Raw genomic sequence first — 17,833 nt, 5'->3', positions numbered from 1 at the left:
CGCTTTCTGTCTCTCTCTCTCTACTTAATCACGTGTCTACTTGACTACCTCTCTCTCTCTCTCTCGCTCTCTCTCTCGCTCTCTCTCTCTCTCTCGCTCTTTCTCTCTCTCTGTACCATTACATGTGTAGCTACTCAGATTTATTCAGCCTCCACCAAATTACTCTTTTTCAATTCCTTCGTCATTATCGTTGTAATTTAAACTATGGCCATCTTGTAATTCCATCCCAGGAGGCCATGTTTGACAACGTATTCCAGTCATGACAAAGCAGAGCCTTAAATATGTTGAATTGTAACTAGACCATGTAATTAAATGGCTGTTAGATAAGAGTCTGATGGTAATATGATGATCAGTGTGTGACAGCAGATGTGAGTGAGATAATGGCTTTAATCTCATTAACAGAGATTTTTTTTTCAATTTGCATATTCACATTCGCACATGCGACGGCAGAGATACACGAGACATAAGAAAGACTCAAACAACTAAACTGAAACAATTATTGTGGTCATTCGATGGGCCATTAAGATTGGTCATTGGCAGGAGAAAGCGTATCAGTCACGGCAGCTGATGTTTACATTTCTGAGATGCAGTCTGATCTGGCAAGTTTAAAATATTTTATTCATTTTTGACATCAGGCAGATGGCTATATTTTTCATTTGTCCTGATGAAAATGAAAATGAGCCCGAATGTAGGTCAGACAATGAATATGATGAGCGTATTTGGTGTATCAAAGGTTAGACTGCTGTCTGCCCTCCTGCTCGTGTTGTGGCTGTCTGTCATCGTGTCTCACTGTACAGTAACAGTCTGCAGAGGTAATAAAGCCTACATGTAGAAAAATACAAAATGGATGGCAGGGACTGGAGAAAGCCAAGCGGTATTCTATCAGTATTCAAGGGATGATGTTATTTGTGTGCCTTCCCTAATAGTTTTGATAATTGAAGTCCTGTATGGACTCATGCACAAGCTTTGAATGTGACTAACTTGAAAGACAAACTGTGAAACTGGATTAATGGGGGGGGAAAATGAGTGAAAGTAAATCTTTTATTTTGGGCGCATCACAGATCACATGTTTTGTATAAGATGTTTTGAATGTGCAACACAGGTAATGTCTCTTCAAGGGCTTAAATCAGGACCACCCAAATTTTCTATCTCTGTAAAACTTGTCTGAACTTTTGGCCTGGACAGATTGACACACACATGGATGTGCATACCATCAATCTCTCTCTCTCTCTATCTCGCTCTCACTTTCTGAAACACACACACACATACAATCATACACCATACACACACTACTATCTTTTCCTCTTGTGGGGGCGTCCATTTCCCTGCGCTGGCAGATGTTGATGATGGCTGCTGTAGATAATCCCGAATCCTGGGCCTGGTACCAGGCGGAATTAACTCTGGCTATGATCACAACATCTGTCGGCTCCTCGCGCCGAGTGCCTGCACAGAGAGGAGGAGCGGCAGACCCTCGGCACACGCGTCTCCAGGAGGAGGACGAACTCACCTCCGGCTCTCACCGTCCCACACGGCCGGTAAGTTTGCACCCACGGCGGGTTTTGTAGTTGTGCAGACTTGGGAGTTGCACGTTTTTGAGTGGTTCTAAATTGGATGTGTGTCAAAACTCACAGATGGAATGAACAGGCTGATGAAGGATATTTATCTGACATTTATCTGAATAGTCAACGGCACATTGGTCGCCAAGTTTATGTTTGTTTTTATATATTTGAATTAGAAAGACAAAAAAGACAATGGTCGAATTATTTTAGTTAGTATAGTTTTCAACAGTTCATAGATAGTGCAGCATCGTGCGCTATTGGGGTCAGCTTAAGCATTTGTGTGTTGCGTGTTGCGTGTTGCGTGATGCCTATCATTTAGCACATCAAGGATTTGGGCCAAAAAGATGACTGTCCCTGACTCCCTGTGTTGTAGTTCTGTCGGTTCTGCTTAGTAATTCCAGAGATCATGCAAAAAGCATCCTTTTTAGGGATCAGTGAGAGAGGCAGGCCAGAATTATCCTGTTGGCAGCAGAAATTTCACGGTGCATCTAAAAATGATGGGTCATCGCTCGTAGCATGTTTTTCAGTCTCAGCCGTTTGATGCTAGAGGCAATATTACACAGGCTCAATCATTGCATAGCGCTACAGTCAAGTTCTGTAAAACATAGATATTTTGGAGCATGCTTTACAACAACACACTCCACTGAAACACTCACCGTGACGTAAAGATCATAGTAGCCACTGAATGGCGATATGTCAGAACAGATGTACATAACGCGTTGAGCTTATCATCCTTAAGACGGCCAATGCAAGGTGAACATATTCGCAAGAGTAAACATCACATGGGAAATCCACGTGCCTGTCGGGGTACATGACGAACAGGCAAGAATGGTGTCAGAGGCGGCGCCATTCAAGTCACCATGTTTGTGATGGATTTACAGAGCAAAAGCTTCTGGCCCACCTGAGGTTTGTTTATCTGTGTTTACCATTGGAGAAGTCAACATCTGAAAAGCATACTCCACCCCAACCACAATTATGCCTGAAGATTGAAATGCGATGTGTTTCGAAAAATAATAAAACAAGAAAGCGAGACATTTAGAGGTCTAAACACTGGCTGCAGAAAGCATTATTCAACTGATCAATGTGTGCCTCATCAGAACTTCTTTTACAAATGATGCAATTACGCCGTTACGAAAAGACTTTCCTTTTTTGGGGATTGCCGAGTAGCCCAAGAGATCCATATTTTAAGGCTGTGAGGTTGTGAGAATGTAAGATATCAAATACCGAATGGATATCAAAGATATCCATATTTTGTTTTTAAAACTGTCCATGGGGGTAAATAACATAATGAATTATTCAGCAGTGGATTGATGTCAAAGTTCAGGAACACCATCACACATATTGAAAGACAGGAAGCAAGAGCATGGCTCAAGGTCAGTTGTGTGGGTAAATCCATTACATTCTTCTAATGCTGTGCAGGTAGTGAGAAAAAGTCTATACTTCATCATATTCCCATTTGGTCCTGCAAGCCATATTATTCCCTTCCTTTACATCTCAATATCTGTGTGTAGGCTGCTTTGGATTGGCAATAAAACAATGCTTTAGAGGTTGATAGGTTAATAAATATCTGCGCTGTTCAGCCACACCTTCTTCTATGCTGAACATGCTACTTGTGACGCTTGCTTTGCCAAGAAAAGAGAGAACAACCACATTAGCTTATGAGAGGCTTACAGCTGCTGTTCCGAGCAGAACCAGCCCTGGCAATGCTAATTTAGATATTCAACATGAGAGCAGAGACAGTGCCTGCCCTCCTCAGCCCAATAAACACGAGGGCTAACAGCTCGAACCAGGATTTGGCTTTTCTCACATGAAACTCTCCCCCGCCGCCCCAGCAACTCTGATGCTATCCTTAAATATTAATTGGAGGATGAGTCAGCTGAAAGACTGTGTGTGTGTGTGTGTGTGTGTGTGTGTGTGTGTGTGTGTGTGTGTGTGTGTGTGTGTGTGTGTGTGTGTGTGACTTTTCAGCTTTGAAGATCTCACCATGAAAGATGTCTTTTCCAGTCTGGTGGCGTCTCTAACAGCTCTGGTGCCGTCACTGGTAGACTCGAGCTGAAGCGCATTTAAATCTGCATTAGAAACAGCACACTGTTTTTCTGTTGACTGAACTTTTCATTATTGATGCCTCTTTGATTGGAGCGGTCAGAGGCTGACAGATGTAATGTTTGTAACATTCAGTGGCAACAAAAGGCAGCTACCTGAGGCACATGTGGTAATGCACTGTGCAAATGCCAATGACAATGAATTGACAGATTGAGCAAACATTTACCATTGCACACACAACCCTGTGACACCACGCGCTATGCTATGTTTTTTGATTATCTTTCCCATTCAATGAACTGCTGCAGCAGCAAACAGTGGTTTCAGATAACATTGGCCCAGACGTTGAATAGATATGGCCCAATGATACACAGTCTGTTGCAACAGTGCAACATAGAGCCGTGGTCTTTGAGCCTTTTGTTCCATGTTAAAAAGAGGCTGGTACAAAGGCAATCTAAATGAAATCATTAGAAATAGCTGCAAGAACTGTAAGGGTGTTTTGAGATTTGATGGCAATGAAGCATGGATGTGACATGAAAGCGTATTTGAATACCAAATTCTTCCCACTGAGCAGGCCGTAGCAATTTTGAGATGCCATTTTTGGCATTTTATTTTCATATTTTTTATAGAGGCATTTAGGCATTAAAGGGAGCCTGAGATTGCACAAATAACACATTTCTTAGATTTGAACTTCTGCAGGTTGAACATATGGAACAGAAGGCTTTCTGTAGCCTTATTACCACAGTTCAGAGTACAATTTCTGCCTGGCCATATGCACCTGCATCTGTTCTTGTTAACTGTTTATTTATTTGAAAAAAAAAAAACTAAAGAAAAATAAACCTACAGAGCCTAGACTGAGGTCAATCAAGGCCACTTCAAAATAGTTACATTTTGTTTTTAATCAAAAACAGGTTTCTTTAAATATGTTCATTAAATCTGTATGATTTAATTTTGGTGACTGTGGAAAGAAGATCTGATAGTTTGATCGTCTTTGCTCTGAACTGTACTTCACAGAGGCCCAGCCCAGCTTCAGTGCGTGTTTGGGTACAACTGTTCTGATGGGAAATGAATCCTCCTTAGCTTTAACTTTAACTTGAACTTTAAGTTTAACTTGAACTTTAAGTTTTAAGGAAAGGATGAATAGGACTGTAGGGGTTTCCTGCCCAGCAGTCTGAGTAGACACAGTACAGCACTTACCTTTCCCTCATCAAACTCTGGAAAACTCCCAGAGGCTTCGCAGGATGGTCCCACTTATCTGTGTGTGTGTGGGGTTTAGTTTGTCTGTGTGTGTGTCTGTGTGTTGTTGTGTGTGTGTGTGGTTTAGTTTGTCTGTGTGTGTCTGTGTGTTGTTGTGTGTGTGTGTGGTTTAGTTTGTCTGTGTGTGTGTGTGATTTAGTTTGTCTGTGTGTGTGTGGGGTTTAGTTTGTCTGTGTGTGTGTCTGTGTGTTGTTGTGTGTGTGTGTGGTTTAGTTTGTGTGTGTGTGTGTGTGATTTAGTTTGTCTGTGTGTGTGTGGGGTTTAGTTTGTCTGTGTGTGTGTCTGTGTGTTGTTGTGTGTGTGTGTGGTTTAGTTTGTCTGTGTCTGTGTGTGATTTAGTTTGTCTGTGTGTGTGTGTGGGGTTTAGTTTGTCTGTGTGTGTGTCTGTGTGTTGTTGTGTGTGTGTGTGGTTTAGTTTGTGTGTGTGTGTGTCTGTGTGTTTGTTTGTGGCTTGTGTGTGTGCATGTGTTCATGTGTACACAAATGTGTGCAGTTGCGGTTGAGTGTATGTGTGTGTGTGTGGGTGTGTGTATGTGGATGTATAGCCTTTCTGTGTGGGTGTGTCACAACATATAGAGTGTAGCAGGTTGTTCCTGTGCTTGTGCAGAGGCTCTGTCAACCGTCCCTGGGTAAACACGGTTTCAGAAAAAGAGGAAAGTGCAGTGGAATGCAAACAAGTGAAGGTTTTTGTTGATTCACAAATTCTGTGCAAGCTTTTACAGTATGAGATTTACATCCATGATTTACATCCAAGTGGTGAATGAGACATGTGGCGAACACATATTTTGACTGTCAGTATACATTACCACCTTATTTTCTACCATGACATTAGTAATTACTTAGTGTTAGTACATTAGTAAATAATTATTTAATGTTGTTGGAGAGGTGTATATTATGAACTGTTTCAGCTTTTCATAAAGTATTGAATACAAACAGTGAGCAAAGGCACCATGATTTTCAGTGGTGAAATGTGTGGCAGTGAGGGTGACTTAAAAACACTGGAGAACTGAAAACACCAAAAATCTGTTCCGGAACTGGACTAATGAATGAATGATGAGACCTAACCTCCAAGGCCACCCTCCAGAGCCTCAGAATAGACCTGGGGTCTTATTGTGCATAAATAACATACATGCTACCAAATAGGTAACACCTGAAACCTCCATAATAAGCCCTGTGCAACCAAGATGTTATAGAAATGCCATATCCTGGTATTAGTAATCATGACAGGCAACAAGATGTGATGACCGGATTATAACATAGTAATGCAAGTTTTATGATGGGTGTTTCAAGTAAGGTGTTACCATTAAATATTTAGCCTAGTGGATGAAACAGTGTTTGTACATGAGGAATGTGTAATTGACCTGGGCACACTGTGGTTCATTGTTTCATGAAGCTGTGGTTGCCTCCTCAGGACCCATGATGGGAAAGCCAGGGAGTAAGGTCTTACGAGACCCCTCAATGGATGGAGTCCAGCCCCAGCCTCAGGTAACACTGTGTGCTATGATGACGTGTGTGTGTGTGTGAGAGTGTGTGTGTGTGTGTGTGTCTGTGTGTGTGTGTGTGTGTGTGTGTGTGTGTGTGTGTGTGTGTGTGTGTGTGTGTGTGTGTGTGTGTGTGAGAGAGAGAGACAGACAGAGAAGGAATGCGGACAAGAGAGAGGGTTTGTGTGTGAGAGTGTGTGTGTTTGAGAGAGACAGAGAAAGAGAGAGAGATAAAGAGAGGTATACATTTCAGTCCCAAGTATGTTTCACACATTCACAGTGTTGTGAGCAGCCGGCTCTACCAGTGGACACATTTGGAGCAGATGTGTACAGTAGTGTGGATGGACCTGCCACCGAATTCTGTTGATATTACATAACATGGATCAACTCCTGCTTTGTTTCACAGTTTAGAATGCAAAGCGGAATACTGCGCTTCCCTGTGGGCCTAATACCAAACAACTTTAGCTGTATCAACAGGGATTGAATCAACCACATCAGAATGTTAATAGATTGCTGCACTTTGAAAAATATTTGTTTCATAATCCCCGGTTACATGAACCAAAGCACAATTTTGTTTATCTCACCCAGCAATTTATCATAGGAAAACATTTTTTTATATATCTAAAGATAGATTGGTAGATTGATAGGTAGATAAATAGATAGATGGATAGATAGATAGATAGATAGATAGATAGATAGATAGAGTACTTTATTGATTCCCAAAGGGAAAAATACAGAACGCGTTGCTCACTCAAAGCTGATTGTGTTTGCATGTTTGCTATAGTAAACGCACTGATCATCTCACTTATGAGAATTACCCACTGCTGCCAGCCCCAACACTAATCCCTCTGTGTGGGAAATGCCCCTGGCTCACATCAGTGGACCAATTAGTGACCAGACGGACTAAGCTCCTACCTGTATTTTGAAAAGCGCCGATAAAAGCAGGCTGTGACTGACCACTGGCACACAACATCATCGAGCAAGATAAGGCCAGTGGAGACCGCAGAAATAGAGGTGAATCATGATTGGTTCCAGGACAGACTAGGAAATGGCCGTGTCAGGTTTATCAAATATGTTTGTGTGCCAAACATATAAATTATACTACATTATAGTACTGTGTTATCTGTAGTATTATAGGCCTGTTAATATTATATACTGTACATTTGTGCTTAAATGGGTATTTTCAAGTCCGACAATCTGAACTAGCAGGTGATGGATGTGCTATCAGTCTTTGATTTTCAGTCTTTGGATCAGTCTTTGTTTTTAGGAGTACATCTGATGGTGAATGCTTTATGTAATCTGACTGCTCTGATGACCCGTCACATCTGACACACCGACTGACAGAGTTAACACTCCATACCCCCAGCCATCTTACATTCCCCTTACATGACGATCAGAGCCGGGGAAATCTCTTTTGTCTTTTTTGGCTCCCTGGTTGTAATCCCACATCTCCAAAACAGTGGCAGGGAGACTCCATGTTGTCATCCCATAGCTCAGGAGCTGCAGCACCAGGCTACAGTTAGCGGCGGGGGAACTGGAGTGAAGTGAATTGAATCGCCGGGATTAAGATTAAGACTCTGCTCTTTGATGGGTTTTAGCAGGGTAAATCTGGGTGGGATTATGATGTCACTAGGTCCCTGCTGCTGTCAACGGAGAGAGAGAGAGAGAGAGAGAGAGAGAGAGAGAGAGAGAGAGAGCGACTGGGAGAGGGAAATTGAATTGTCAGGGGAGCGCCGCTGATGGCCAGGATTACGGCACGGTCGGCGTGGAGATGGTGAAATGCCAACAGCCGATGCCACACCACTCTCACCAGCGAGGTCTGGCACCTGACACGGGGAGAAACAAGCACTTAAGGAGAGCAGGATTACCAGCGCAGGGCCGGAACCCGGTAGAACTAATAGCACCGCAGAGGGAGCAGAGAGGGCCATGCCATTTCCATCACCTTACACATTTCACCAGCTGTAGCTCCTCACTGTACTGTGCATGTGGTGAGTAGACTGTTATGGTCATTGAGCGTCAGTGCTTGCACAGAAGGAAAGCCGTATCCAGTGAGTGCCTAGACAAATTGGATTAATTTACTGTAAGCTTGAAGTGTGTGTGTTTGGCTGTAGTGTCATTTTCGCTTGTGTTGCTGAATCCAGTGTTCTTTGCTGTGTGACTGCGTGGTCAATTATGGCTTCCTGGAGTTATTTTAAGTAACATTGGAGGTGACAAAGTTATGTAAGTTATGTAAATGTTATCAGTCTGTACGAGAACTCGGCATCCATGCAAAAACAAATGTTACTTCCTCCTGACATAGAACAGCTGTGGTCTGCTGTGGAGGGTCTGCCAGCGGAACCTCTGGCTCTGAGACCTAAATTAGCACCCTTCCAGTTCGCTCCAGGCACCTGCACTCACCTAGACTTCACCTAATCATTCATACAGTCTGCTGTGGCGCACCTGCCAGGGGAACTCTGAGCCTGTCAGACACAAATGACCCGCTCTCTAATTCAGCCCTGGCACCTGCAACTAGCTGAAACTCCACCGCACAGAGTTATTACTGTAATCTGCTGTGAGTGACCAGCAAAGGGGACCTGTTATACTGAGAGCAAAATGACCCACTTACCCCCTTTTTACCCCATGGTTCCTGGAGCTAACCGCAGTGTGTGTTTTCTCTTCTCCTTCTAGCCTACGCCGGTGGTGGCACTCGATGGGCTCACCAAACCCAAGAAGATGAAGGTGAAGTGGACTCAATTGGGTCTGGTCTTCTTCCTGCTCCTGTCTGTGGTGATGACTGCTTGCTTCATCTGGCAGTACCAGCTACCCAAGATACTCAGTGGTACGTTTTGACATGAGAAAGACCACCCACAAGTCTGATTGCCATTAATGAGTAACCTGATATCTTTCAACTTTGACCTGCATAGATATATTGATGAGACCCTGAGTGGGATTATGTTTGGTTTTAGAAACAGTGCTAAGTTATTCTACGGCTAGTATATGTACTGATGTACTGTGGGAAAAAGGCAACTTCAAAGCAACTTTTTAATTATATTATGACATTGCAAAGTGAGGTTGGGTTCCATACATTCCCCTGTCTTGCTAAGGGCTTTGAATTGATGTATTGCCCCGCAATGGTGGATAATGGAGAGCCTTACCTTTCAAACCCATATATTCCCCCGCATATTGTTTTTGCTCTCAGTAAACACACACCACACTTTCATGTACATAAATGAAATGTCACATCATAAAGAAACCCTGTGGTGAGCTGGGTGTTTCTGTGCATAACAGAGAGGAGTAACGGATTTAGAGAAGCACTGACTGTCAGCCAGGTGTCTGCTTCAACCACCCCCCAGGGCGCAGTGGATTTTACCTTAGCAGGCTATTTATTTTTCCCTCTAATTGAACTGATGGATGTTCCAGTGAAATGCATGGATTTTAAGGCCAATGTTTAATGTCAGCACACATTAGCCTATCTGAAGTCTCTCCTGAAATGACCACGAGAGATAAAGTGTGTTTTAGATGTCTGAGATATCCCTGTTGATGGATAGTAGGAAAGTTAAAAGCGTCGGTAGCACGGTGCTGTTCAGTGAGCTTAGGAGGTTTGTTCCAGGTCAGAGGCCTAAGCTGGAAATCTATATCGGTCCAGTAACAGTATGCACTGTCTTGCATAGCTGCAGAATACTAACAAAAAACTCTTCTTGCCATTGATTTTCAAAGGAACTGGTTTTTTTTTTCATCACACAGCGAAGTGAAAAGTATAAGGACGAGTGTTATGTGCTAATTGGCGTGAGGTGTGTACAGTGTACAGTGTGATAAAGGGAGGGGGTGAGACAGAGACAAGATAGAGGCGGGAGAAATACAGACTGCTCAAGAGAGGTAACAGGCTCTTTCCTTGAACCGTATCAATGTCAAGAGTTCAGCTTGACGAGACGCGCCGCACAGAATTAATGAGCCTGTATGTATGCGGCAGCCACGAAAGCGCCGTTGGATGATGAATGTTTTCCCAAAAGAGCTGATGAATCTCATATCACATCTTTCCCTGTTGTTTTCATCAGTCTCACTCCATCTCATTCGCTAGCTCTTGGATCTCGTCATGTGTCTTTCACCGAAAGGAGACGTCATGAGCATAATGGCTCCTTTCGAGTGAGTCTCTCTGTCTGTCTATCACTCACTGACTCTCCCTCTTTTCACTCTCTCAGATGACGCTCTGGGGAAGAACGCCAACGCTGAGCGAATGTGTCCACGCTTTCCTGAGCCCGCCACGCTCGAGCACCCCATTCCTATTTTGAAAGAGGCGCTGGAGAAGGTAAATCCTGGTGTGTAAAATCCATCACAGCAGGGTCAGAAACCAATCAGGGATCGAGGGGGAAGAAAAATGCCCCTGTGATGAGACCATGGAGGGAGCATATGACACTGTAATACATCTTGTTGGTAATAAATAAGATCCATATAAAAATGTCTTAGCACTTGGGAGTCTTGGACTCTTTTAGGTAGTCTGACATGCCTTGATGTTTTTGTATACTTCCCCTAACTAAAATCATTTAGGCAAAAGTGGCATGTATGATTATATTCTAGAAGACCTCAGCACTAATAACATGAGAGTAAAAGAAATGTAGTAAAGTAGTTTTTTATTTAAATCAAATCTAAACACACCCTTACAAAAACCTCAATATTCCCCACAGGGAATAAGAAACTTATAAGGCACAATTCTTCCTTAGCATTTTATGCAGTGGTTTATTGTCATGTTGTGTTTAGCAGTTGTGTGCTACAGACAGTGTACTGTATGTTGTACTGTGAAGGACGCCTTTTATGCATGTTACGCATGTTGTGGCTGTCACCAGCCAGTTGTGCGTTATTGTTGTATCCTGTTGCTCAGGATCTATCGTTGGGAAGTTGTTGTATTGGTCAGATTAGGTTGTTGGCTATGAGTACTTGCAAATGACAATGAGAGGATTGGCTGCTGTGGGAAGTCCCCAACCAATAGCACAAGGAATTCAACGTCTGTTCCTGTGTATAACTAAAAAATAAATGTCATTCCCCAGGTTGACGCACTGCTGCGTCAAAGCATCAACCCCATCAGCTTGCCTGCTATGTCAGCCATAATCATCTACAACGACACTGTGCTCTGGACAGGAAATTTTGGCAAGAGGAATGGCAGCGACCCTACCTCCACCCTACCAAATGAGTACACAATCTACAGGTATGCTTCCTGATTTAGGGCACAGGAGATATGCTGTCAGAATTGGACACATTTTTGGACACAGTTTTCTCCTGTTCTCTTTGCCTTTCTTACTTAGCTGACATGAAGTATTGATTATAGTGTGATACTGTGCAATTACAATGAAATAACTGCATACATCAGACATTTAAAACACATAGGTGGTAGATGTATGGACTAAATTTCACAGTACTATTGTTGTTTTTAAAACATACAGATATAACCCCTTGGAGAAAAAGAAAACACCTTTAATATTTAACAGCTATAATGAATTTGGCTTCAAGGCAATACGTTATGGGTGGCAGGTGTTCAGATCATATGTTTTAGCTGGATGGTGTTTGTCTATTTCAGGCTTTCCCTGATACCACTGGTGCACCTGTCAGCATGCCTATGTTAGCTTGTCTTCACCTTAAAAGAATAACCTTGGCTGCTCTATTTTGCTGGTGAGCTAAATGGAAGTGAACATTTGACATGCTGCACTATAATCAGTGTTGAAACATAAAAAGAAGCAGAAGGAGTAGTACATCCAGAAGAAGTTATATTGCATGTCTTGTGATGGTAATTACAGACTAGTGCACCAAGATCTCTAAATCATAGTCAGCTGTGCATCAGCTGTGTCGCAGCTCGTTAAGCAGTGTCTGTGTAATGCAAGTTCAGGTGGGGAAAGCCAGACAAAAGCAAATTCCTTAATGAAATACTGACAGACATAGGGCTAAGGCTGTGTAATAAAAAGGCTGTAAAAAAGAAAATAACAAAAATAAAATGAAATGAATATTTAAAAAATTGCTCAAGTCAGTTGTTAACAGAAGCACTTGCATTCTCACAAAGGTGATGCCCAAAACTGAGATACATGAGTTAATATGTTCGATGTTTGAACATGTTTGATGACACATACTGTAGTAGTACTATAGTCATCTTTTTTCGGTTTTATTTCATTTCTACACTTTAACTGTCAGCTTTTTGTAAGCTGTGAGTTTTCTGTTGTGCAGTAATAAGTTAAATAAATCTTAAACGAAACAACCACATATAGAGCCTCCAATATTGGACCAGGCAACTCATTTTGTGGTGATTCACATGAATAAAAGAGATTGGAGATGATCTACAAATAAGTTTCTTGAATCTCTTTACAATCCTAATGACATTATAGGCCCATAGAAAAATGTTGCTATACTATATTATTAACTTTAATTAACCTTAATTAGTAGGCAAACATAACAATAGCAGACATCTGATAAATGTTTACAACTAAAATATAAAATGTAAGATGTACCCTCATTGTTAAGGGTTCATATAAATATACATGTCATATAAAACATCCGTTGAAATTAAATTAAGCTGTATTACCACGGCAACTCGGTGGCATTACAGAGGTATTCCTTTGACCAAATTATATATATATGAATAATGGTGACCAAAGCCTTGAAAAACAGTGCAATGATAGATTATATCTGTGGAACTGTATATGTTACATGCATTTAGACTGTGAAAGGCAGACTGGTATTATTTCCGGGTGAGTGAACTGAACGAACGTGATCAGGCACTGTTTGGCAATGCGTCTGACAGCAGAAATCAAGGGTGGCAATTGATGTTGCCTTGCTTGAATACAGATGGCCTGGTCAGCTCCATCGTCTTTATACACGTGGGGTGCTAATCCTCGGTGAGCGCGGCTTATGCTGATGTGAGTTTCCGTCCGTGTCAAATAGTCTGTACAAAAGAGCCGACACATACAGTTCAGAAGTCACTGGGGCACAGACAAGTGCTGTCTTCCTCACTCTCTATCTGTCTCTATCTACAGACATCCCCTCCCACACACACACACACAATCTTATTCAAAGACGCATGGGACCATCTTGACTTTAGCTGCTGTCAGTAGATACAGTATATAGTTTGCTGACTCACATGTTTACATTGCGTCTGAACTTGAAGCCTTTAGCACCAAACAATCAGTCTCTGCCCTTGTAAAGCACAGCAGGGAAACTGATGGGGATATTACAACGCCTTCCAGACGACTATTTCATCTCAGTCCCTTGACATTCGTTTGCATTAATGCTGTGCAATTTTTAGGGGCCGCTGAGATAAAAAAAACGCATAGACCTATGAGCTATTGTGTGTGTTGATCCAGCCCTAAAGAATGCTCTCACAATGAAGATCGATGGCCCAGAGATGGCGGCCATGTTCGATTTCACCTTGGGTCCTTTCCACTCCATTTCCCTTTCATCAGCCGGGCCGCTTCCACGAAAGACGTCAGTGGCGCCGTCACCACTGGCAGCAAACTGTTGATCAAAGGTGGAGTTGAAACCCAGTTTGAGGACACACCATTGTGGAGGCACAATGAGAGAGAGTGGTCCAGCCGATGAAGTCTCAGACGAGGCCTGCCCTCTGCTCTCTGTCTGTTTTGTATTCCCTTCTATCTCTCTCTCTCTCTCTCTCTCTCTCTTTCACCCTGCAACACCTCTGTCTTACCACATCTCTCTTTTATATCTTTGTTTCGCGACCCCCCCCCCCCCCTAATCTCACACATACTCTCTCTTTCACCCTACCCACTGCCCTCCCCCCCTCACTCTCTCTCTGTCTGTATGTCTCTCTCTCTCTCTCTCATGTCTACTGAGTTTGATGGCAAATGCGCTGATGGCGCATGTTTGATGGCAAATGCGCTGATTTTTACATAGCAAATGTTTGTTTTCCATGCTTCTTGGAGTTTGTGTTATTTGAACACAAAAGTTCAATAACCTTAATGGAACAGGAAGATATGATTAGAGGAGAAGAAAACTGAACTGAATCTGATCACTGTGTCCGTGATGCTTATGAGGGTAAACAGACCGGAGGATGGTGTTGGATTTATGATCATGAACCCACCCTTTAAAATGGTCCCTCCACTTGAGGTGAGGCATGTCTGATCACAGCTGAGTGTCTGGAAACCGGAGACCGCAAACACAACAATTTTATATATGGTACTACTGCATATTGTCTTGAATTTAGCACAGTTATAACTTTGTTAACACAAACGCACATAATTCCTTTCTTTTTCTTTTGGGGCAAACCCATTTTTTAATGCATGTGTTACCAGAATTGCCAGCTTGTCCAAGATCTTCCCTACGCTGATGCTGTACAAGCTGTGGGAGGATGGTAAGGTTGGCTCCCTGGACGACCCTCTGGAGAAGTATGTGGAGAACTTCACCATCAAGAACCCTCTGGGCAGGGCGCCCAATTCAGAGCTTAAGTATGTGACAGACGGCCTGATCTTCCTCGACAGCGGGGAGGTCCAGATCCGCTCCTCCTCTGTCACGCTGCGTAGGATGGCCAGTCAGCTCTCCGGTGAGTTGCGTGTGTGTGTGTGCTTGTCGTTTAGTTTGTGTGTGCACAAATGTCTGTGTGTGGGTGTGTGTGAGTGTGGGCGTATAACCTTTATGTGTGGGTGTGTCACAACATATCAAATCATAAACACCTGCAGGGGGGAATAAAAGGGTTCTCTAAAGCTGAGATTTGCACAGTAGTGCACACACTTCTCCCAAGGTTTTTTCCCAACTGAGTAACTGCCCAATACTGAGCATGGACCAGCTGCAACTATTCTGTGCAAATGTATGTTTCTTTTCAATGTCAGCAGAATAACAGAAAAATTTGATAATTAGAGCAACGACAAATGCCGGAAGTGGGTGTACATTTCCAACCACTGTAGATCCCACGCAGCGAGCCAGAGTGCTATTGGCACCACAGCACAGGCAAGAATGCAGCCATGAAACACAAAAGCTGGTTTAATATTGCCTGAGAAGATCATGTGGAGAAAATGGCATGGGTGAAATGTCATAGGCGATCTAATACACATGCAGTACTGCTGGTTAAAAAGGGTTTAAAGCTTAAGATTGAAATTCCAATTTCACAGTATCAGCAAGAACAGACAGAGCTCGTCGTTTCATGTTTGATGAGGACCCATTACCCATTTGTCACCCTCTCTCTCTCTCTCTCTGTCTCTCTTTCCAACATCATCTTTCTCATTTCATTCATCAAATATTATGTGCAGGTCTTCCAAGGCGTCTACGGGCCACTAACCTGTTGTGGAAGGGGAAAACCCAATCTGCCATCAATTTACTGCAAGATGATGTCCTCGTGGCAGACCCTGGCACTAAGTGAGTTATTCTTTCAGAATGATTTGGATTGATATCATTCAATTCAGGGACAATTACCAATGTGCAGTGAGTTCAAAGGGGATAATTATTCCCTTGGGTGGTAAAGGAAATCACTTGTCTGACTCTACTTTTCTCCTTCAATGATTTCATCTGACCATAAGGAGGTCATTTCAACTGTCTTCTTCCCTCCAGGTGTCATTACAGTAACCTGGCCTTCTCCTTACTGGCTCACATCATGGCAGAGAGGGTGTTGGGTCTAGACTACCAGCGATGGATCAACGACAACATCCTGGACCGCCTGGGCATGGAAGACACGGGATTCGACATCACACCCGCGATCCAAACCCAGATGGCCGTGGGAGTGTACAGCAACGGGCAAGCAGCGCCGCTCTATGACCTGGGATGGTACCGGCCCTCGGGCCAGATGTTCTCCACAGCAGCCGACCTGGCCAAGATGGCCATGATGCTGCTGGGCGCCTATCACCGCAAGGTCCTGGAGCCCGACACGCTGAAGATCATGCTGACGCCGCTGTTCCGCTGTGAGAAGGACTACTTTGCCAACCGCACCGGCACGCCCTGGGAGGTCAACGAGGTGCTCGGCTACGAGATGCTGCGCAAGGACGGCGACCTGGACGGCTACTCGGCCACCTTCTCGCTTGTGCCGCGACTCAAGATGGGCATGGTGGTTCTGATGGCCGGCACCAGGCCCCAGAGCCAGGACGTGGTGGCCAAGGCCTACACCCACATCATCCCGGCCATGGAGCGGGCTTTCCGGGAAGCCAAACGGGTGCTGGTTCCCCCGCCAGACCCTGGCCCGTATGTGGGCTTCTTCACCTACGGAAACATCACCTATTATGAGATCAAAGCCGGCTCGGATGGAGTTCTGATCATGCAACAGTTCGGACCCCAGATTGCAGACCTGATTCCGGAGCGGTACCGGACGATTAAGCTGAACTACCTAGTGGACCGGGTGTTTCGGGTGGTCTTTGAGAAGGAGTACCCCTGCGTCCTGCGCGTCAGCACTGCCTCTGTGTCTCTGGAGGCGCAGGACGGACAGCTCTTTAACTTCTACGTCTTTGACAAGAGGGGGCTGTCTCCCGGTTTTGACGCCCCAGGCCTCAACACGTATAACGTGGTCCGAATAGCCCGCCGACCGACTTTCTCCAACTGAGCCCAACATTCTTTTCAAAAAACTTTGGGGGTGGCCATATTGGACCCATCAGCTTTTCCATCTACCTTGCTAAAGCTTACTAAATGGGTTATAAGTTGTGTGTTGGGTGGCAAGCGAAATGAGCTGGACTGACTCCTTCTAAGCAAACATATATCCATATACCATTCTGTGCAAAATTAGTAGTGCAAGGGCTGCAATAGAGCAACTCTGAGTGACACTTCATTGACAGAACTGTTTTCTTGCTCTCTTTTGTTCTTTCCCTCATTCTCTCGTTCTTCTTCTTCTTTAACTATTTGTTTATTTATTTATTTAAACTTTGCTGAGCTGTATTTGATATCCTTTTTATACACTTGGCTGACCAAACCTCAGGCCTGTTTAACATGTATATTGTCATGCCATTCCTGTGTCAATCCTTCTGGATGTTTTTTTCTCTGTGTCTTGCAGTGTCATGCACTACCAAACCAGAACATAAAAAAATCCCTTACCTGTTTTATATCAGGACGGATCCTCTGTTATTAGCAACAAACGCCATATTTCATCTGGGCTTCCTGGAAGTATGACTAATAGATGCTGTTTTGAAACGCATCCATCACCTAAAGTCAAACTGAACCCCTAATAGAGACTCGCTCCTTGCTTTTGATTGATTTTTGTTGGTGTTGTTTCTGATGTTGCTGTTATTTTCATGTCATGAAACAAAAGAAACATTCTTTTCTTTTTTAAAGATTGATAACAATTATGTTGGTTTTATTTTTTTATTCCGTGAAAACAGCTATGGGTGAAACATGTACATTTAATCTTCCATTTTCTAAACTCTAGAAAATTGGTGCTTTGGCCCCTTGATCCCTCTCCATTGTAGTCTTTTGATAAGGGCCAGTTACATCAGCACATCAATTCACTGCCTATGGCACCCACCGCATGACTCATCATTTGGGCTCAGAGTCACCTCTGCTGACTGAGTCATGTGAAAAACTGACTTATGGCAAATGGCAAACATTCATGTCTCT

At 43.5% G+C, this 17,833-nt stretch overlaps 1 protein-coding gene across 2 annotated transcripts; it reads left to right on the top strand.

Moving 5' to 3' along the window:
- The first annotated feature begins 1,406 nt into the window (after positions 1-1,406).
- lactbl1b (lactamase, beta-like 1b) lies at positions 1,407-17,653 on the top strand. Of its 2 annotated transcripts, XM_031567338.2 has the most exons (8): positions 1,407-1,535; positions 6,268-6,341; positions 9,005-9,155; positions 10,516-10,622; positions 11,359-11,516; positions 14,602-14,849; positions 15,553-15,658; positions 15,851-17,653. In XM_031567338.2, exons 2-8 carry the CDS (start codon positions 6,273-6,275, stop codon positions 16,827-16,829), a joined length of 1,818 nt encoding a protein of 605 aa, XP_031423198.1. In that variant the 5' UTR covers positions 1,407-1,535; positions 6,268-6,272; the 3' UTR covers positions 16,830-17,653. The 2 variants fall into 2 exon arrangements, with proteins under 2 accessions (XP_031423198.1, XP_031423199.1); XM_031567339.2 differs by lacking the exons at positions 1,407-1,535; positions 6,268-6,341 and adding an exon at positions 7,371-8,325.
- The last annotated feature ends 180 nt before the right edge of the window (positions 17,654-17,833 follow it).

This window comes from Clupea harengus, chromosome 5 (genome assembly GCF_900700415.2).
Source record: "Clupea harengus chromosome 5, Ch_v2.0.2, whole genome shotgun sequence".
Classification (NCBI taxonomy): domain Eukaryota; kingdom Metazoa; phylum Chordata; class Actinopteri; order Clupeiformes; family Clupeidae; genus Clupea; species Clupea harengus.
The sequence above is the reverse complement of the archived record's forward strand: the minus strand, read 5'-3'. Positions and strand labels throughout refer to the sequence as shown.